The sequence below is a fragment of the Macaca fascicularis genome, chromosome 17 (assembly GCF_037993035.2).
Source record: "Macaca fascicularis isolate 582-1 chromosome 17, T2T-MFA8v1.1".
NCBI classification, from domain to species: domain Eukaryota; kingdom Metazoa; phylum Chordata; class Mammalia; order Primates; family Cercopithecidae; genus Macaca; species Macaca fascicularis.
Genome location: NC_088391.1, coordinates 39194171 through 39212594, shown reverse-complemented (window position 1 = coordinate 39212594; position 18424 = coordinate 39194171). Strand labels below are relative to the sequence as shown.

The 18424-nt window shown below is 36.9% G+C and overlaps 1 protein-coding gene across 2 annotated transcripts in view; it reads left to right on the top strand.

The window, feature by feature from the left end:
- The window catches only part of DIAPH3 (diaphanous related formin 3), a 494792-nt gene that overhangs the window by 369286 nt on the left and 107082 nt on the right, over positions 1–18424 (top strand). For both annotated transcript variants that reach the window (XM_065533305.1, XM_065533304.1), the window contains 2 exons: positions 17247–17342; positions 17820–17879. In XM_065533305.1, coding sequence (XP_065389377.1) covers positions 17247–17342; positions 17820–17879 — 156 coding nt within the window. The remainder of the gene's footprint in view (positions 1–17246; positions 17343–17819; positions 17880–18424) is intronic.

The window sequence follows — 18424 nt, the reverse complement described above, 5'->3', positions numbered from 1 at the left end:
GAGAACAAGGTGAAAGGAGTGTATGCTGAAGAAATTGAGGTAGTAGAGAGGTTGTTCATGTTAATAATGCTGGAAGAAATAAAGATCAGAAGGACATTGTTGTCTAAGAATGATGGTGATGGTGGTTTAGCTGCCTTCAAAGTTTTAGCCCAACGACAGCAATCCCCAGTGGCTAGGTTGTAAGGAGGAGTCAGGAGGCCATGGCAGATTGAAGTAACTTTAATATTTTCAGATACTCCTGGTCTCAGGAGGAGGAGTGTTTCTGGTCTTTCTCTGTGGGGAAGGAGCATCTGTGAATGACCTGCATCTCTCTTATTGTCAGGTTCTGGGAAAAGGCTCCCATTGAATTTGGGGAAACGAATTTGTGCTTGCCTGTTCCAGTTTCCTGCTCTGAAAGCTACTATCCCTTTGTGCCTTAAGGCATTTCCTAAAACACCTTTAAATATAAGTCAGTAAACCTAAGGATCTGAATAGTTATAAATTTTCATGTAACACCTCTCTCAAGAAAAGTCTGTAGTGGAAAGAATGAGCTTTAGAATCAGATATCAAATCTCCCCTCTGCTACCACCCTGTGGCAGGGCTTTGGGCACCTTACTTTACCTTTTTGAGCTCTAAGTTCCCTAACTTTAAAATGGATCAGGTAATAGCTACTTTGAAAGAGGGGAGTGAGAATTAAATTAGAAAATCTAGGTAAAATGTTCCACACAGACCCTAGCACATAGACATTCAATCAAAGTGATAGTTCCTAGTGTATCTTAATTCATGTTTAAGTTTTTTATTCTTTATTTTATGTATCCCTTATTTCCTAAATAAAACTGTTCTTGGCCAATAATGATGACTCACACCCGTAATCCCAACACTTTGGTAGGCTGAGGTGGGAGGATTGCATGAGGCCAGGAGCTTGAGACCATCCTGAGCAATATAGTGAGACCCTGTCTTTATAAAACAAAATATTTTTTTAATTACTTGGGCATTGGTTACAGGTACTCAGGAGGCTGTAGCAGGAGGATCCTTTGAGCCCAGGAGTTTGAGATTATTATGGTGAGCTATGACTGTGCCACTGCACTCTCTAGCCTGGGGCAACACAGAGAGACCTCATCTCTTTCAAAAAAATAAATAAATAAAAGTAAAATAAAATTGTTCTCAAAGTTACCTAATATCAGCTTTTATGGTGAGGCGCGTGTATTCATTGTGTCAGCTTTTTATAGTTGTGGGGCAGGGGGAGGGAGTCTTTCATTGTTCTTTTGAGACTATAGCACATTTTTGCCTTCAGTTTTTTTACAATTGTTAATGAGTTCATTGAAAGTTCAGTTGTCTCCTCTTCATTTTTCTCTTACTTGCTTTCTTCTGAAGGCATATGTCAATTCTTTTTCTCCCCCAATTTTCACTCATTCAGATTTGCCTTATTCTCCTTGCTGACTTCCTCTTTTTCATAACTATGTTGCTGTTATTCTGAATAGGATTTTAAAATTTCCTCTGTATTTAATACTAATGGGATGATTTCTACATCTCGTTGTGGAAGGAATAAGGAAGGACATTATATTTGGGCAGAATAAATCTGCATTTCTCCTTTAAAATGAAACAGAAAGTTAATGAATACCTACAGTACTTTGAACACAAAGTTTATGTTAGAAATGAACCAAGAACTTGAGTCTGGTAAAAATTACTTTGTGCAAGGTTGGCAGCAGTGAGGTGGGCTTTAACTCTTAAAGCTCAAAATGAGAAAACACAGATTTCCACAGTTTACTGTGATATCTATATGGTTCTGTGCTTTAAGGTACAAATAAAATATATCTTCAGAAATTTAAGTACAAATCCAGGTATCAAAGAATAACCCCTGAAATCATCACTAGGCAACCATAGCTATAAGTCTTCACCTCCCCCGCCTCAGTACTAAGCAATTTCATAGCACCCTGATTTATTTTGTGTAACGTTCGTCATATGGGTAGTCACTAATTATGTGTTGAACTTGCTCTTATGTTTAAGTCTCATGGGAACAGGGGCTGGGGCTAGTTCAGTGCCTGACACTTAGTCCTTAGTGTATCTTTGTAGAATTGAATTAAATTATAGACTTTATAGTTTTATATTCCAACTACTTCCTGAACAAAACAGAATATTCTGCCAGTACCTTAAAATCAATTCATCTAAAACCTAACTTGTCATGTTCCACATAAAACCTAATTTTCATGTTCTTATTTTGGGTTAATGATACCACCATTTTCCCAGTCACCCAGGCTTGACACCTTCACGCTATGCCAGCTTTAATCATCATGGAGTACAGTTTTGATTATTTCACACCTTTCAAAAACATTTGATGGCAGTTCTTCAGCCTCAAATCCAAGCTCCCACAGCCTGCCTTCCTGACCTTATTTTCCCCTTCTTCCAGTGCGCACCATATGCTGCTGTCAGAGCATGACTGCTGGGCCCCTCTGGGCATCATACGGTGTTCCAGGCACCACTTACTGGCTCCTCATGGCCTCAAGTCCATTTATCCTGGCTTCTCCTGAAAGAAAAATCCTGTGAAATTACCGATATTATTCCCCTTCTTTTTAAAATTCTTGTTGAATTAAGCATTTTCATTATATGAAATATTTCATTCTTTATTCAAAAACTTCATAAGGAAAAAAGCCATTGAAAAGTCAATTCTTCACTAATAGGAAAATACTAAAACAAATCCTAATATATTTTCAATGAGAAGTAAGCATTTGTCAAGCTTAAGCTTCTCACACTTAACTCAGAATAAAGTGAAGCTCTCGTGGGTGACAAGTGAAACTTCTACCCAGAAGTGGAGGTGGTGTGCCATGTAATTAACCTTTTCCTCCCTGGGTTACTCTGTGATTAAAAGATCGTGGGTGTTCGCTCTGTGTGATAGTCACATTTTGTTAAATGTCATTATCGCCTCACATCTACATATGTATTTAAATAGATACATTTTTTTCCCCCTGACATTCTGTGCTTTTGCAACTGAAGGCATCTGTTCAGCCCCCTAGATCGTAAGTAACACACAAGGTCGACTGTGGTAGCATTCTTTTTTTGCCAGGGAGTCAATGCCAGTTTTTAAATTTTGCTTTCTTTAGTAATTTTAGAATAGGTCAGAGTGAACAAGCTTACCAGAGTGGGTCACTTGAATACTTACATGCGATATATTTTAACAATCATTTACTACTGGAAGAATGATTAAGTAGTGCCTTTCTTCAGCACCATGTGGTGGAATAATTGCTAAGCTGCTGGAAGTCATAAAACCTATTGCTGGCTCTGTAGCTAATAGCCATAAGCGGTCATAGAAAGGTCTTCATTTAATGTCCTCATTGATAAAACAAGGACTTGGCTTATTTCACTTACTATATTTTGGAGATGGTCCATATCAATAATTTAGATATGCCTCATTTTTTCATAGTACAAAATATTCTGGTATATGGATGTCATAGTTTATTTAGTCAGTCTCTTGTAGATGGATATTTAGTTTGTTTCTAGTCTCCTGTTACAATAAACAACAGTATAACAGACATCCTTTTACATATGTTTTTCCACACATGTAAGTTATACATGTAGAATAACTTTCTCAGAGAAAAATTATTTCATTATGTGATATGTGCAATCTTTTTTCTTTTAAAACAAATTTTTTTAGAGGAGAGGTCTCACTGTGTTGCCCAGGCTGGTCTCAAACTCCTGGCCTCAAGCGATTAACCCAACTTGACCTTCCAAAGTGCTAGGATTACAGGCATGAGCCACCACAGATGGCCACAATTTTATTTCTAATAAAAATTACTAAATTATATTCCGAAGTGATTGTATTAGTTTTATATTTTCAGCAACAAATGTGTGAAATGACCTGTTGCCCAACCCTTCACCAATACTGATTTATCGTAATTTTTTATTGTTGCTATGCTGTTAGATGAAAATGATCTCTCACTGATGTATTTGGAATATCTTTAATTATGAATAAGGTTGAGGATTATATCAAATCTAAAACATGGTTTATTTATTTTTGTTATAGTGTCTTAGTCCATTCAGTCCACTATAAAAAATATCACAAACTGAGTAGCTTATGACGAACAGAAGTTTATTTATCACAGTTATGGAGGCTGGAAAATCCTAAATCAAGATGCTAGCAGATTCGGTGTTCACTGAGGGCCTGTAACCTCCTAACTGTGTCCTCACATTGTGGAAGGGACAAAGGCAGCTCTCTGGAACCCCTTCTATAAAAGCACTAATCTCATTAACAAAGGCTCTGCCCTTATGATCTCCTCACCTCCCAAAGCCCTTTCTCCTAATACCATCACCTTGGGATTAGGATTTCAACATATAAATTTGTGGTTGGTAGGGACACAAAGATTCAGATCATAGAAGATGGGTTCCCTGAATAGTATTTGCCCATTTCTTGGTCTGTTTCTTACTGAGTTATAAGCATTCTTTATTTTAAGAAAATCAGACCTGGGGAATGCCCATGTTTCAAATGTTTTTTTCCAGCTTATCCTTTCATTGTTTATGTGTACACTTTGTTATTATTTGATTTTTTATTATTTTTAATAGAAACAAAGTCTCACTGTGTTGTCCAGGCTGGTTTCAAATTCCTAGGCTCAAGTGATTCTCTCTCCTTGGCCTCACAAAGTGCTGAGGGTACAGGCATGAGCCACTGTACCTGTCCTATTTGATTTTTACATATTTATATAACTTTTGGATTTTCTTAGGAATATCTTCCCATTCCAGAGCTATTGAAATTTTATACTTTTCCATATTCTCTGCTATAATTTTACACTTTAATCTTTTAATGTTGAAATGTTTGATCCTCTTGGAATTTATTTTAGTATAAATAACAAGGTGAGATCCAAATAGGCTGTTGCTACCACAGTAGTTATTGAACACAATTTTTTTAATCTTCTACTGATTTGAAATGCCACCTTTATCATGAATTGACTTGTCATGTGTATTTGATATAAATTACCAAGAGTAGTACATGTTACGCATTATTATTATTATTATTATTGTTATTATTATTGAGACAAGGTCTCACTTTGTCACCTAGGCTGCAATGCAGTGGTTCAACTATGATCACTGCAGCCTCAACTTCCTGGGCTCGAGTGATCCCCTCACGTCAGCCCCTCGAGTAGCTGGGACTACAGGCATGCACCACCATACTGGCTATTTTTTTTAAGGGACAAGGTCTCACTATGTTGCCCAGGCTAGTCTTGAACTTTTGGGTTCGAGCAATCCTCCTGCCTCAGTCTCTCAAATTGCTGGGATTACAGGCATGAGCCACAGCACCCTGCCTCTGTTGCACATTATTATCCAAACTTATTTGACCACAGAGCCACCTTCTCTACCTCCTCTCCCTAAACACATATACAGAGAGCTTCTTATAGGACTAGTGTTCTGTGGTGCACGCTTTGGGAAATGCTGTCTTACATATTGAAGTGTTTTTTGTTTTTGTTTTTTTTTTAATGTGATATATCTCCTTATTTTGTAATGACAAATTCATCCATTATATGGTTACTCTTAAATCTTGTGCCTTAGTATATTTATATTCCAAAAATGATTGTACCCTTTTTATTTGGGTAGACAATGAGCAGATAAGTAACTTTTTTATTCTGAATTGCTTTCTTACAACCGAATCTAAATCATAGGAAATTTGGAAATTAAGACTTAATAACAATATGATACAATATGTTATAGTATATTTATATTACCATTTTTGCTGGTTGTGTATATAGTTAAAATTCAATCATAGTTTATTCGTAACATCCAAGGATAGGTTTTTTGTAAGCTGGAGAGTTTGTATAATAATAATCCTTTATTTCATAGATCTCGTCTCTGTAATGCTGTTTACTGTAAGACATGAAATTATTTAGATTCAAATTTGGATACAATGTAATAAATTGTATACTAATTATGGTTTACACATTCTAATGTAGCTGCAAAATATTTTTCACTTAAACTTTGAAAATGTAGCCTTATTTTTTGTTGTTGGTCATGGGATTTTTTTTAGAGAGGGTCTTGCTCTGTCACCCAGGCTGTAGTGCAGCGGCGTGATCTCGGCTCACTGTAACCTCTGCCTCCTGGGCTCCAGCAAGCCGTATGTTTTATCCAGAGCAACTAAAAGAATAATCTTATGGTCTGTACTCATAAGATGGATGCTACAGATCCAAGCCTATTCAAGATACGAAGAAGGAGGTGGTAACATATGATAGCAGTCATAGCTGCCATAATTCCAGGCCATATTTAAGATAGGAAGAGAAAGAGTGATTATTAACATATACATCTTTTATTTCTAGAAATACTATACTTTATGTACACATATGCCTTATTAGACAGAAATGCATCACATGGCCACCCCTAGCTTAGCTGCAAGGGAGCCACAGAGAGAAATTTTAGCTTTCCTAGCCTCTGTAGGAAGGAAGGAGAAGGTAGGTAGGGAATGAATGTGTTGCACTGACTAATCAGCAATATTTGCTCTATTAGTGTACAAGAATAGTCACCAAAATATTAAAAATATGAATAGCTGATATTTTTTAGGCCTTACATATGGGGGGCACTGTGCTGAGGTCTTTATACCTTGCTTAATCTTCCAGTAGTTTTTGAGGATAAATACTATTATTATCCTCATCTTACAGGTATGAGGAGGTACAAGGAGATGGGGTGGTCTTTAAGGAGCACACAGCTGATAAAAGTAAGAAGCAAGATTCAAGTCCAGGAGTTTCACTCTTTAACTTTGCTCTTAGGTGCTCTATTTTAAGGAAAAAAAAAAAAAAATAACAAAACTTCCTTTTTTGTGAAATATTCTAATTTTTTCTTCTAACTTAGAAATATATTTAATGAAATTCGTACAAATCATGAAGAATAAGGCGAAAAAAAACCCAGAAATATTAACCTATTGGAGTTTTTTCCCGTAAAATTCCACTTCTTATGGTTGAGCCAGTCACTTAATTACAGTATGAAAGAGAACTGTTCTGATTATCATTTTATCAGTTAAATCCCAGTGAAAATTGGCTTTCTAACTCCCTTGACTCAAATAAATTTTCAGTTTCACATCTGGATTAAGACAAGTTCAAAGACTTTGTTTGAAGTTATTCCTGTCTTTTTGCTGTCTGGTTTAAGTAGTATTTTGAGCTTTGTTCTAGCTGGTTAAAGACTGAACTGGGTTACCAAGAGAAGTCGTATAATCTTTTTCCCAAAAATCTCTATAACCAGAATCATAGAGGAATAATTCATATAATTATGTTAGGGCAGCTATGTGTGTGTGTGTGTGTGTGTGTGTGTGCATGTGTTTTTTCTTCTAGAATTGGGTTAAACTATAAGCCTATGAATTTTGTGTATCAACTGCACACTTTCAGCCTTTGGGGAAACTGAGCTTTCCTTCCCTAGTCCCATTCCAAATTCCAGGTTGTAATCTTTATGTCACTTACTACTACTGAAGTATTAGAAAATGTCTCTGGGCATGGTGGCTCACGCCTGTAATCCCAACACTTTGGGAGGCCAAAGCAGGCAGATTGCCTGAGCTCAGGAGTTCAAGACCAGCCTGGACAACATGGTGAAACCCCGTCTCTACTAAAAATACAGAAAATTAGCCAGGCATTTTGGCACATGCCTATAATCCCACTACTCTGGAGGCTGAAGCATGAGAATCACTTGAACCTGGGAGGCAGAGGTTGCCATGAGCTGAGATCGTACCACTTCACTCCAGCTTGGGTGACAGAGCGGTCTTCAAAAAATAATAGTAATATAGGCTAGGAGCAGTGGCTCACACTTGTAATCCCAGCACACTGGGAGTCTCAGGCAGGCAGATCACGAGGTCAGGAGATTGAGACCATCCTGGCTAACATGATGAAACCCCATCTCTACTAAAAATACAAAAAATTGGCCTGCCGCAGTGGCGTGCGCCTACAGTCCCAGCTACTCAAGAGGCTGAGACAGAAGAATCGCTTGAACCCGGGAGGCGGAGTTTGTAGTGAGTTGAGATTGCACCACTGCACTCCAGCCTGGGCAACAGAGCAAGACTTCGCCTCTAAATAAATAATAATAATAGTTATATATATAGTTGTTTGACTTTAGGAAAGTATGTCAGGAGACAATGGGGAGTAAAAGGAGAAGATATAAAAGCACACACAAAGTAAACACAATGGAAAATGGTCACAGGTTGATAATAGTCATTTCCTCTTAAAAGCACCTTTTCTTATTAGTTTGCCTTGTGCATTACCCTCAGCTCTCCTTTCTTTTCACTACACACTGTCTCCCTAATAGAGCTCAAGCTCATCATAATATAAGTAAGTAAAATAACAAAGATTCACTGTCCGTAAGCTCTTAATATGTGCCAGGCACTCTACTGAGCATTGTACGTGATTTATCGCTTTTAATCCTCCCAATATTTTGTGAAATAGGTGCTGTTTTTCTTGCCCTTTCAACATTGAGGGGGAATAGATGAGGGTTTTAGAGACTAAGTAATATGCCCAGTAATACTGATTGTTAGTTGGGGAGCCATTGGTTTGAATCCAAATGAATGAATTCAAAACTTCTGTTCTCTACCACTTTACTATGCTTGTACTCTTTTCTATAGTTTCAGTTATGACCTATGCTTCTAAGTTGAATGTATTAGTATAACCAATTCCTCTTTACCAAGTTTTAAACCTGTGACTCTATCAGCCCTCTAGACACCTTGAATCACTTTGTATTTGTATATCTCATGAACATTTCAACTTAACATATCCAAAATTCAACTAGATCCAACTCATTCTACCACCAAACAAAGACAGTTCTGTACTTGGCAAATGATATCAATATATATACAATTGGCTGAGCCAAATGCCTGGAAATCAACCTTAACTTTATTTCTTTATAGTATTCACATCCACACAGACCAAGATTTCTCTATGTCTCCTCCTTTCTCTTTTCTATTTTCACCACTTCTATAACTTACTTGGGCCCTGCAATCAATCACATTTTGTCTAGATTTAAATCACTAAACATGCCTCTCGGGTTTGTTTTTTGTTTGTTTTTTGCCTTTAGTCTTGTCTCTTCTCAAAATATTCTTTCTGAAGTAGAAATTTGACCATGTTACTTCCTAGCTTAAAATGACTTCATGACTCCTTTAAAGTCTAAACTCCATAGCATGATATATTCAGCCCTTGGTGAGTCGGCCCTGGCTCTCTCTTCACCTTCACCTCGCAGCATTACCCCTGTTATCTCTTCCTACTCATATCCCTTGCACATTCTTCAAGAATCCCAGCCTTGTACAGCTTTACTGACAGCTTTAGCTGTGTCTTGTCTCTTTTGGCAGCTCTGGCACTCTTAAATCGGTTCTTTAAGTCTCAGGTATTCTGAGTCTTCTGTGACTGCTGTTCCTTCTCTCTCTGTCCCATGCTACATGCCCACCACCCTGTACCACATGCTGAATATCTCTGTCATAATATTCATCCTATCGTGTTGTACCATTTTTACCTGTCTTCCTCCCCTTCTCAGAGGTAAGCACCTTTAGGTCAAGAATCAACCTCTTCCTTCACATTTTCTTCCTCAGTCATCTTCTTTCCCTTTCAAGAAAATTTTTAACTTTCTTGTAGTATCAATGTCTGCAAATTCCTCAATTAAATAGAATAGGCTCATAGCGTGATAAAATATTTTCTCCCTCACTCCTCTCAACCTTCTCCCAACTTCCCAGAGGCAATCACTTTTAATTCTTAGTTATTTCTTCTGATATTTATGTGTTCCCTATTTCTAGATAATAACATAAACTGTTATGTATCAATTTTTTATTTTAGACATTACTGAGTTCCTGATTTAGTTCCCTACTGCCCTCTCACCACTAATCCACCTTGTGTACCCCTCTTTCTTTACCCCATTGTCTTTCATTGTATCACAGTTGATGGTCAACAGAATGGCCAGTGTTTATAATATTGGCAGTATGTAAATATACCTCATTTTCTTTATTTTTCTTCTTTTTTTTAACTTTTAAGTTTTTTTTTTTCTTTACCCCAAATTTTAGTAATCCTTGTTTTCTGTCTTAGTTTGTTCCTGCTGTTATAACAAAAACACCTTAGACTGGGTAATTTATAAACAACAGAAATTTATTTCTTGCAGTTCTGAAGGCTGGAAAATACAAGATCATGATGCCAGCAAATTCTATGCCTGGTGATGGCTCACTCTCTGCTCCATACATGGTGTCTTGCTGCTGCGTCCTCACGTGGTGGGAGGAACTAACAGCTTCCTCGAACTCTTTTATAAGGCCACTAATCCCATTCACGAGATTTCTGCCCTCATGACCTAATCACCCCATAAAGATCCTACCTTTTAATACAATTACATTGGAGATTAAGTCTAACATATTCAGATTGCAGCATTTCCTATGGGACAATCTAGGTTTTGCAAATGGTCCGACACAATAGATTTGCTATCAGTTCCATGGCCATTACTCTGTCCCATGGCCCAGTTTCCTCCCATGTGATCCGTGTGATCTGAACTGGCTGCTCTGAGACTGGGACGTCCTGGGAATTCCTTTTGCCACTTTGCTTTCTTGTCCCTTGCCCTTTTGTGGATGCCATGTTTTCCTCTTTCTTACTCTTCTACCCCTCTTGTTTTGGTTTTGCAAAAGCACATCTTGCAGTCTCTTTCTAAGACGGCATGTATAGACACTCGCATGTTTGAAAAATGTCCATTTCCTATCGTCGTCCAATTAACAACAATAATCATTTCTTCACTGGAAATAATTTCACTTCAGAATTTGGGAATCGTTTCTTGCCTATCTTTTGGAATTCAGGGTTACCATTGAGAAATCCAGTCCTAGTCTTATTTCCTTCCTATGTATTTGACCTGTTTTCATTTGTTTACTTGCTTTCAGCATTCTAGAACTTTTAGGATCTTCTTTGCATCCTTAGTTATCTAAAATTTCAGTGCTATACCTTGGCTGAAGAAAATGGAATAAGGAAAGAGAGTTCCTACTGGATCACTGACTTTTTTCTCCTGTCCTTTAAATTTAGGTGGTTTCCAAGATGCCACCTCTCCTTATTCAGGCATTTACTTTTCCAAAGTGCTGAATGAGTATTTTTTACAATATGGAAATGACTTCCAAAAATACTACCCACGTTTTTGTCTGAATTTGAGGCCACAATTTCCAGCTGTCTTCCAGAAGTTATCTGGAGGTCCTTGCTAGCACCTTCCATTAACATGTACAAAAGGAAACTCATTATATTTTCCAATCTTTGTTCGCCATCAAAATCAAAAATATTTAAATTTCATATTTTCTTTTCCGCAAGCCATAGGCTGCAGAGATCTCAGACATGTCCTTAGCAGCTCCGCCCTCTTTCGATTCCTAAGACCTATTGATTCCACTTTAGAAATGTCCTTAACTCTCCCTTCTCCATTTCCTTTGACACTGTGCAATTTTTAAAAATATCATTTACAAATTAAGATGATATGTTATTCAGATATAGAAAGCTTTGACTTTTGCAGTTAGTCTATTTAAGAGTTTTCTCAGCAGGGGAGAAACTATAAATATTTTTAATATAAATTATAGCTGGAGAAATTGAATTCTGCTCTACAAGAAAAACTGACTAATTTCAACTTCTCTGGTCTGTGTTAGAATATTGTAAATATAAATCATTTAAACACCTTACTACACCTCATTTTTTGTTTTTATTCATACTTTTTACCTTCGTACCTGTTATTCCTTTTGCCAAGAATGCTATTCCCTCTCCAGTCCCTAACATGAGTAACTCCTGCTTATTCTTCAAGTCATCATTCACTAGGAAGCTGTACATCTCCAGTAACTCATACATACACATTTTTTGCTTATGAGAGCAGAAATGCTTTCGTGTTTACCCTTGGGGCCTAGGTATCTCGGTGCCTAGTAACATCCTGGCACACAGTACCATATGCATCGGTCTTAGGTATCTTTAGTGCCTAGTAACATCCTGGCACACAGTACCATATGCCAGGTGAACATGTGTTGGTTGAATGTTCTAAATGCATTTTTAACATTTGGAAGAACATCTTCTTCATATGTCCCCATATTACACTTTGGTTTATTTCAAGAGTCTGTTTGTACTTCAAGTCAGAGTTTTTCTTAGAAATGATGTTATACCTAATGAAGAACATAATAGAATACACTCTAAAAAACTTCCTTCGGCCGTGCGTGTTGACTTATGCCTGTAATCCCAGCACTTTGGGAAGCCTAGTGCTTCCCATGTGATCCGTGTGATCTGAACTGGATGCTCTGAGACTGGGACGTCCTGGGAATTCCTTTTGCCACTTTGCTTTCTCGTCCCTTGTCCTTTTCTGGATGCCATGTTTTCCTCTTTCTTACTCTTCTACCCCTCTTGTTTTGGTTTTGCAAAAGCACATCTTGCAGTCTCTTTCTAAGACGGCATGTATAGACACTCACATGTTTGAAAAATGGCAGATCACATGAGGTCAGGAGTTCGAGACCAGCCTTGCCAACATGGTGAAACCCTGTCTCTAGTAAAAATGCAAAAATTAGCTGGGCGTGGTGGTGCACACCTGTAATCCCAGCTCCTTGGGAGGCTGAGACTGGAGAATCACTTGAACCCAGGAGGCAGAGGTTGCAGTGAGCTAAGGTCATACCACTGCACTGCAGTCTGGGTGACAAGCAAGACTCCATCTCAAAAAAAAAAAAAAGACTTCCTTCATTTGTAATATATCTAAAGCAGTTCTTGAAACATTCAATAATAAGCGGGCATTTCATACATGTCCTGTAATTTACTATGGATTTTATCTGTGAATTTGTTTCCCTATATTTTTATAACACTTAGCAATTTACCAAGTGCTTTCATTTGTATTTTCTCATTTGATTCCCTCATTAACCCTAGACAGGTATTGTCTGTGTTGCATATGTCAGGAATGATTATGTAAATAATAGTCTAGTGTCTCACAGGTAGTTAGTTGAAAGCTCAGACTAGAATGCAGGTTGTTTTACTTCATTATTATATTCTTCCCCTTATGCATGTGAGAGTGAAGGCCAAAAATAGCCATCTGCTCTGGGGGATGACAGCAGGGGTAGAGGTTCCAGGTGGACAGTGATGGACAAGAGAAAGAATGTTTGTAGAGAATCACAGGCAGTTGCCTTTAGCTAAAGAATAGGTTGTGATGGTTGGAAGTAAGAGGTAAGATTGGAAACACAATTGAAGTCATTGTTGGAGTAAGAATAAGAGTTTGGACTTTGTCAGAATCCATTTGAGTGAAAAAAAGAAAATTAAAAATAAAAATGAAAAAAGGAGTTGGGACTCTATATTGTAAGAACTGAGATATACTGAAACTTTGTGACTGGGGGAACTGAAGATCATTTCTGCTGTTGGACTTCCTTGTCAGTAATGCATGGGCTGAATTAGGGAGAAACTGGAAGCAAGGTGACTAGGCACCTCATGCAGTATTCCAGGTAAAAAATAATTCAGTTCTGTTCTACCAACATAAAGTGTAGTTAGAAAAGGAACAGCAGATTAGTTCAGGAGATAATGGGGAGTTTCAATCTATAATATTTGACAACTAAATAGATGTATGTGACAAGGGAAAAGGAAGAAAGAAAGCTGTGTTGTTTAGAATGGTGGCGGGAATGTACTCCCATCTCTTCCCTAGACCCCTGTCCATCTATGACCTTTATTCTCCTGCATAACCAACCCTTCCAGCTGACCATCTTAGTTAAGTTAGTCAACATATATTTAACTAATTTAGCCAACGTATATTTGTTGAACACTCTCTATGTAATAGTTGCATTTTGCCAGGTGTTGAAGATAAATGAAATCTATAATCCCTGCCCTCAGTGAGCTCACGATTTAGAGGTAGAAACAGTCACATAAACAATATAATATTGTAAAAAATTTATTGTTTTATGTACTACAGACCACTGGGACACAGAGGGGCACCTAGTTAGGTCACATGGGTTAGGAAAGGATTCTCAGTTCTCTGTTTTGAAGGAAGGGTAAGAGCTAGCTTGGTGAAGACAGTGAGTCAGATGTTCTGTGTAGATACAATAGCATGTTCAAAGGCATGAAGTTAATAAACATGAGACTGTGTGAGTTGCTTTGTGAGCCTAAAGCTGTGAGCCTAAGAACAATGAGATTATTCTAGTGAACCATAATACAGTTATCACACTCTGATAACTTAACATTGGTACAATGTAATTATCTGATATCCAGTTATATTAAAATTTCTCCAGTTATCCCAATAACGTCATGTATAACTTCTTCCAATTCAGGAGCTAATCAGGGACTCCGCTATACTTAATTGTCATGTCTCTTTAGTCTTCTTTAATCCAGAATAGTTATCTAGCCTTTTCTTCTCTCTTTCTCTGTTTCTTCCTCTCTTTATCTTTCATGATATTGATACATTTTTAGATCCTAGGCCAATTGTGTCACAGAATGTCCCTCGCTTTGGATTTGTATGATTGTTACCTCACATTCAGATTCAAGTTCAATATTTTTGTGCAAAGTGCTACACAGATTAAGTTGTGCATCACTTCAGGAGGCAATTGGTATCAGCATATTCCACATTATTGGTAATGTCAAATTTGATTATTTGGATAAGGTGGTATCTACCAAATTTCTCTATATCCTGTTCCTCCACATCCTTACACACAATAGTTTTTGAAGCCATTGACGACTCCTGCCTGAATCATTTCTTACTATGTGAATTGTAATGTGGTGAATTTTGTATTTCCCTCATATCTTTGACATCTATTAGTTGATGCTTTTCTTTAAAGAGGAACTCTCCTTCCTACATTTTTATTACTATGTATATTTTAGTATCACTATGGATGCATGATTCTTTTTTCCCCAATGTGCAATAATCCCATTCCCATCATTATTTATTTGATATTCAGTTGTCCTAAATTTGGCCAAGGCAATGTTTCAATCTGGCTTCTCTGTCTTTTCAACATATCACTATCTATTTTTGAGCACTTTCTTATTTTCTGTCACAACAATATGTTTCTGACTCATTTCACACTTTTCTTGGCCTCAGCTCTAGAATCAGCCATTTCTGTAAGCATTGTCATTCCTTTTAGGGAGTAATGGTATGTAGAAACCAAGATCTTAGGGAGAGAGAGGTAATTGGAAACCAAGATTTTAGGGCTAGTAATGGTAGCTAGAAACCAAGATCCAAATGCTCATTGATACTACTATAGTGTTACAGGAAAAGGGTTTTGTTTGTTTGTTTTGTTTTTTTAAGGCTTGAGTCTACATTAATACCTATAAATCCAATCCAACCCTTCATGGTTCTTTTTCTTTTTCTCCAATTCCATATTTCCATTTTCTTTCCCACAGTGAGCACATCAGCACATTTACACATCTGCTCCACCTTTTATACACACACAATAGTCTCAGAATCACTACATCAATACCACTACCAACAACAAATTTAAGAAGAAAGTTCACATTTTCTTTATAGATTTTTCCCTTAAACTTTATGCCATTAAAGTATTCAAAAGTTACTTGGGTTTATTCTTTTTTCCCCTCCTTTATAATTAATGCTATCAATTTGAAAACATGTTTATTTGTTTCTATTTGATTTCAGTACTAGGATTTTTTTTCAATCTCATGACTGCTTGAAAAAGATTCAAAATTTTAATTTTAGATTTAGAAATGTTTTCTTTTTCTTTTACTACCTTAAATATTTGACATTGCCTGCAGTTTTTAAGGAAAAAATATAGTTGAATTTGAATATAAATTTTCAAATAGCTACTTATTTAACTGTCTGAAATATTTAATGTATTTTAGTTAAAATAGCCATCAAATCACTTAGAATTACATTTACTGTAAATTAACAACTTCCAAATATTCTATTTCTCACCCACCTTTTTTGATAACACCTACAAGGTTTAGTACTGTTCTAAAAATATGTAACAGCAGCAGATGGAAAAGTGGCTGATACATATTTATATTTATATATCTGTTTATAAACTGTAAATGAGTATGTTATTTGTATTCTACTGCATTCACTTTTCATCTTTGTAAAGGAATTGTGTATGAAAATGGAAAAAAAAATAAAAAGTTCGAAGGAAAATAGCTTTCCATTATTTTAAATGTAGCAGTATACCGGCCATACAATTTCATAAAGAATGCCTGCAAGTTACCTTGTCTGGTCGGACAAAAAATCCTTAGTGCTTCCTTGAATTTGGTTTGGGCCAGTAGTTCCTTTGAAACTTTTTCTCCTGCTTTCTTTGAATACTATTTAACACTGATAACTATAAATACTTAAAAATATTACAGGCATAATCTGTTCTTTGTAGAGATAATTGGCTCTATATCCATGTCTTTCGTTAATTATATACAAGATATCAATTTAAAGTAATCTTAATGGAATGCAGTCCTTTTTAGAGAGACTCTTTTGATTTATTTTTCATTATAGAAGATAAATTTATACATTCTGTAAAATTTTGTAGTGATTGTTCTGTGTCACCTCAAGTCAGGGGATGATTATCTTCTGATATGAAAAATCAATTGTTGGAAGCATGTTCACAAAAGTTAGCATGGAAATATAATTTCATAAGTTTAAACAGCAGAATATCAGTAACAACAAAAACGCTCTCTGGGCCTTGTGTGGTGGCTCACGCCTGTAATCCCAGCACTTTGGGAGTCTGAGGCGGGCAGATCACGGGGTCAGGAGATTGAGACCATTCTGACTAACATGGTGAAACCTCATCTCTACTAAAAATTTGAAAAATTATCTGGGCGTGGTGGCGGGCACCTGTAGTCCTAGCTACTCAGGAGGCTGAGCAGGAGAACAGTGTGAACCTGGGAGGTGGAGCTTGCAGTGAGCAGAGATTGCGCCACTGCACTCCAGGCTGGGCAACAGAGCGAGACTCCGTCTCAAAAAAAAAAAAGAAAAAAAGAAAAAAAAACCACTCTCCTATACCTGGTTGACTTTAGAATATAGGATGATGCCTTGAAAATAGCTCATTTCTACAAAGGAAATGTGATTTATGATAACTGAAGACTCAAACATGACTAGAACCACATTCCATTTAAGGTAATTATGCTGTTGGACTATAAAAGCAGTGCTCTGAAGTGAATCAGTGGAACTCGGTCCTCTTTAGTGCACAGTAACATAGGCACTAATGAGGCCCTTTTCATTAAAAGATAGTTGATTTATGAGAGAGTTACAGTCCTGTCTTATTTTGAAATTGCTAGCTTAGTTCCGGCATCTGATCTTTTTTCTCCCTACCATCACCATCACCAGTTTCTGTGGAGCTTTGACATTGCTATGGTAACCCTGAGGGCTGATGGAATTCCCTGCATCTCTTTTCACAGAGGGTGATGAGACAGGAGTGATGGATAATCTGCTGGAGGCCTTGCAGTCCGGGGCTGCCTTCCGCGACAGAAGAAAAAGGACACCGATGCCGAAAGGTGAACCCTATATTTGTTTCATGCTACTTTCTAGGGAGCTATCACAGAGAAAGAACCTGTTTTTCTCATTCTTTTAAAGTCATGTGTCAAGAATGCAGTGCCGTGGGCAACAACTGTTCAGAAGTTTCATAAGTTTGCTTAATCCCTTGCACAGACAAATGTCAGAGAGATATGCATTCCAGTTGGCCGATGTCAGTAGCACATTAACAAATCAATGCACTGAACCTAGAAAATCCTGATTAGTGTGACAAGTCTCATCTAAAGAACCATATGTACCTTATCCCAGTGGAGTTTACAGTAGCATAATTAAATGGGAAGTAAAAGTCATAACATTATTGCTTCAAGTATTTCAGGGTATTGAAGCATTACTTTGCTGCCAGAAATACTTAACCTTGGAAAAAAGTATATCTAACACTGTTTTCCTTCTTGAGATGCATAGACCTCTATATTAAGTTTATTTTATATATTTTTTAACAGATGTTCGGCAGAGTCTCAGTCCAATGTCTCAGAGGCCTGTTCTGAAAGTTTGTAACCATGGTAATAAACCGTATTTATAAACTGCACGTTCTTATCTACTTTTATCCTATTGATCTGTGATTTTAGTAGACTGCTGTGAAATTCTCAAGTTTCAATATAACTAAAATAGTAAAAATGTGTGCATGTACATATTTGCTATGAGATTGTGTACTCGTATTTTTCATCCTTGTATTATTGCCTTGAGGTTGTGTCTTAAGTTCTTCTATCAGGTCTTTAGTGAATTTTTTATTATTATAATTATCTGAAGTTAACGTTCAATCGTTGCTCATCAGTGTTATCCAAGGCACTCTTTCTCATAACACTTTTTAAAATAGTGGACTTACTATAAGTCAAGATACAATTTGAAGTATTGAATCTGTCATCTGTTTTAATCTCTCACATTCACCAGTGTAGTTAGAAATACCTTAACTGGCATTTTGGCAAAATCATAAACGTAGATGAGCTTCATGTGGTATTATTGTGGAAGGATGTGATAAAATCACTAAGAAGGTGAATTAACTTAGTCTCTGATATTCATCTAAGATGGACTCCTCTCAAAAATCTCT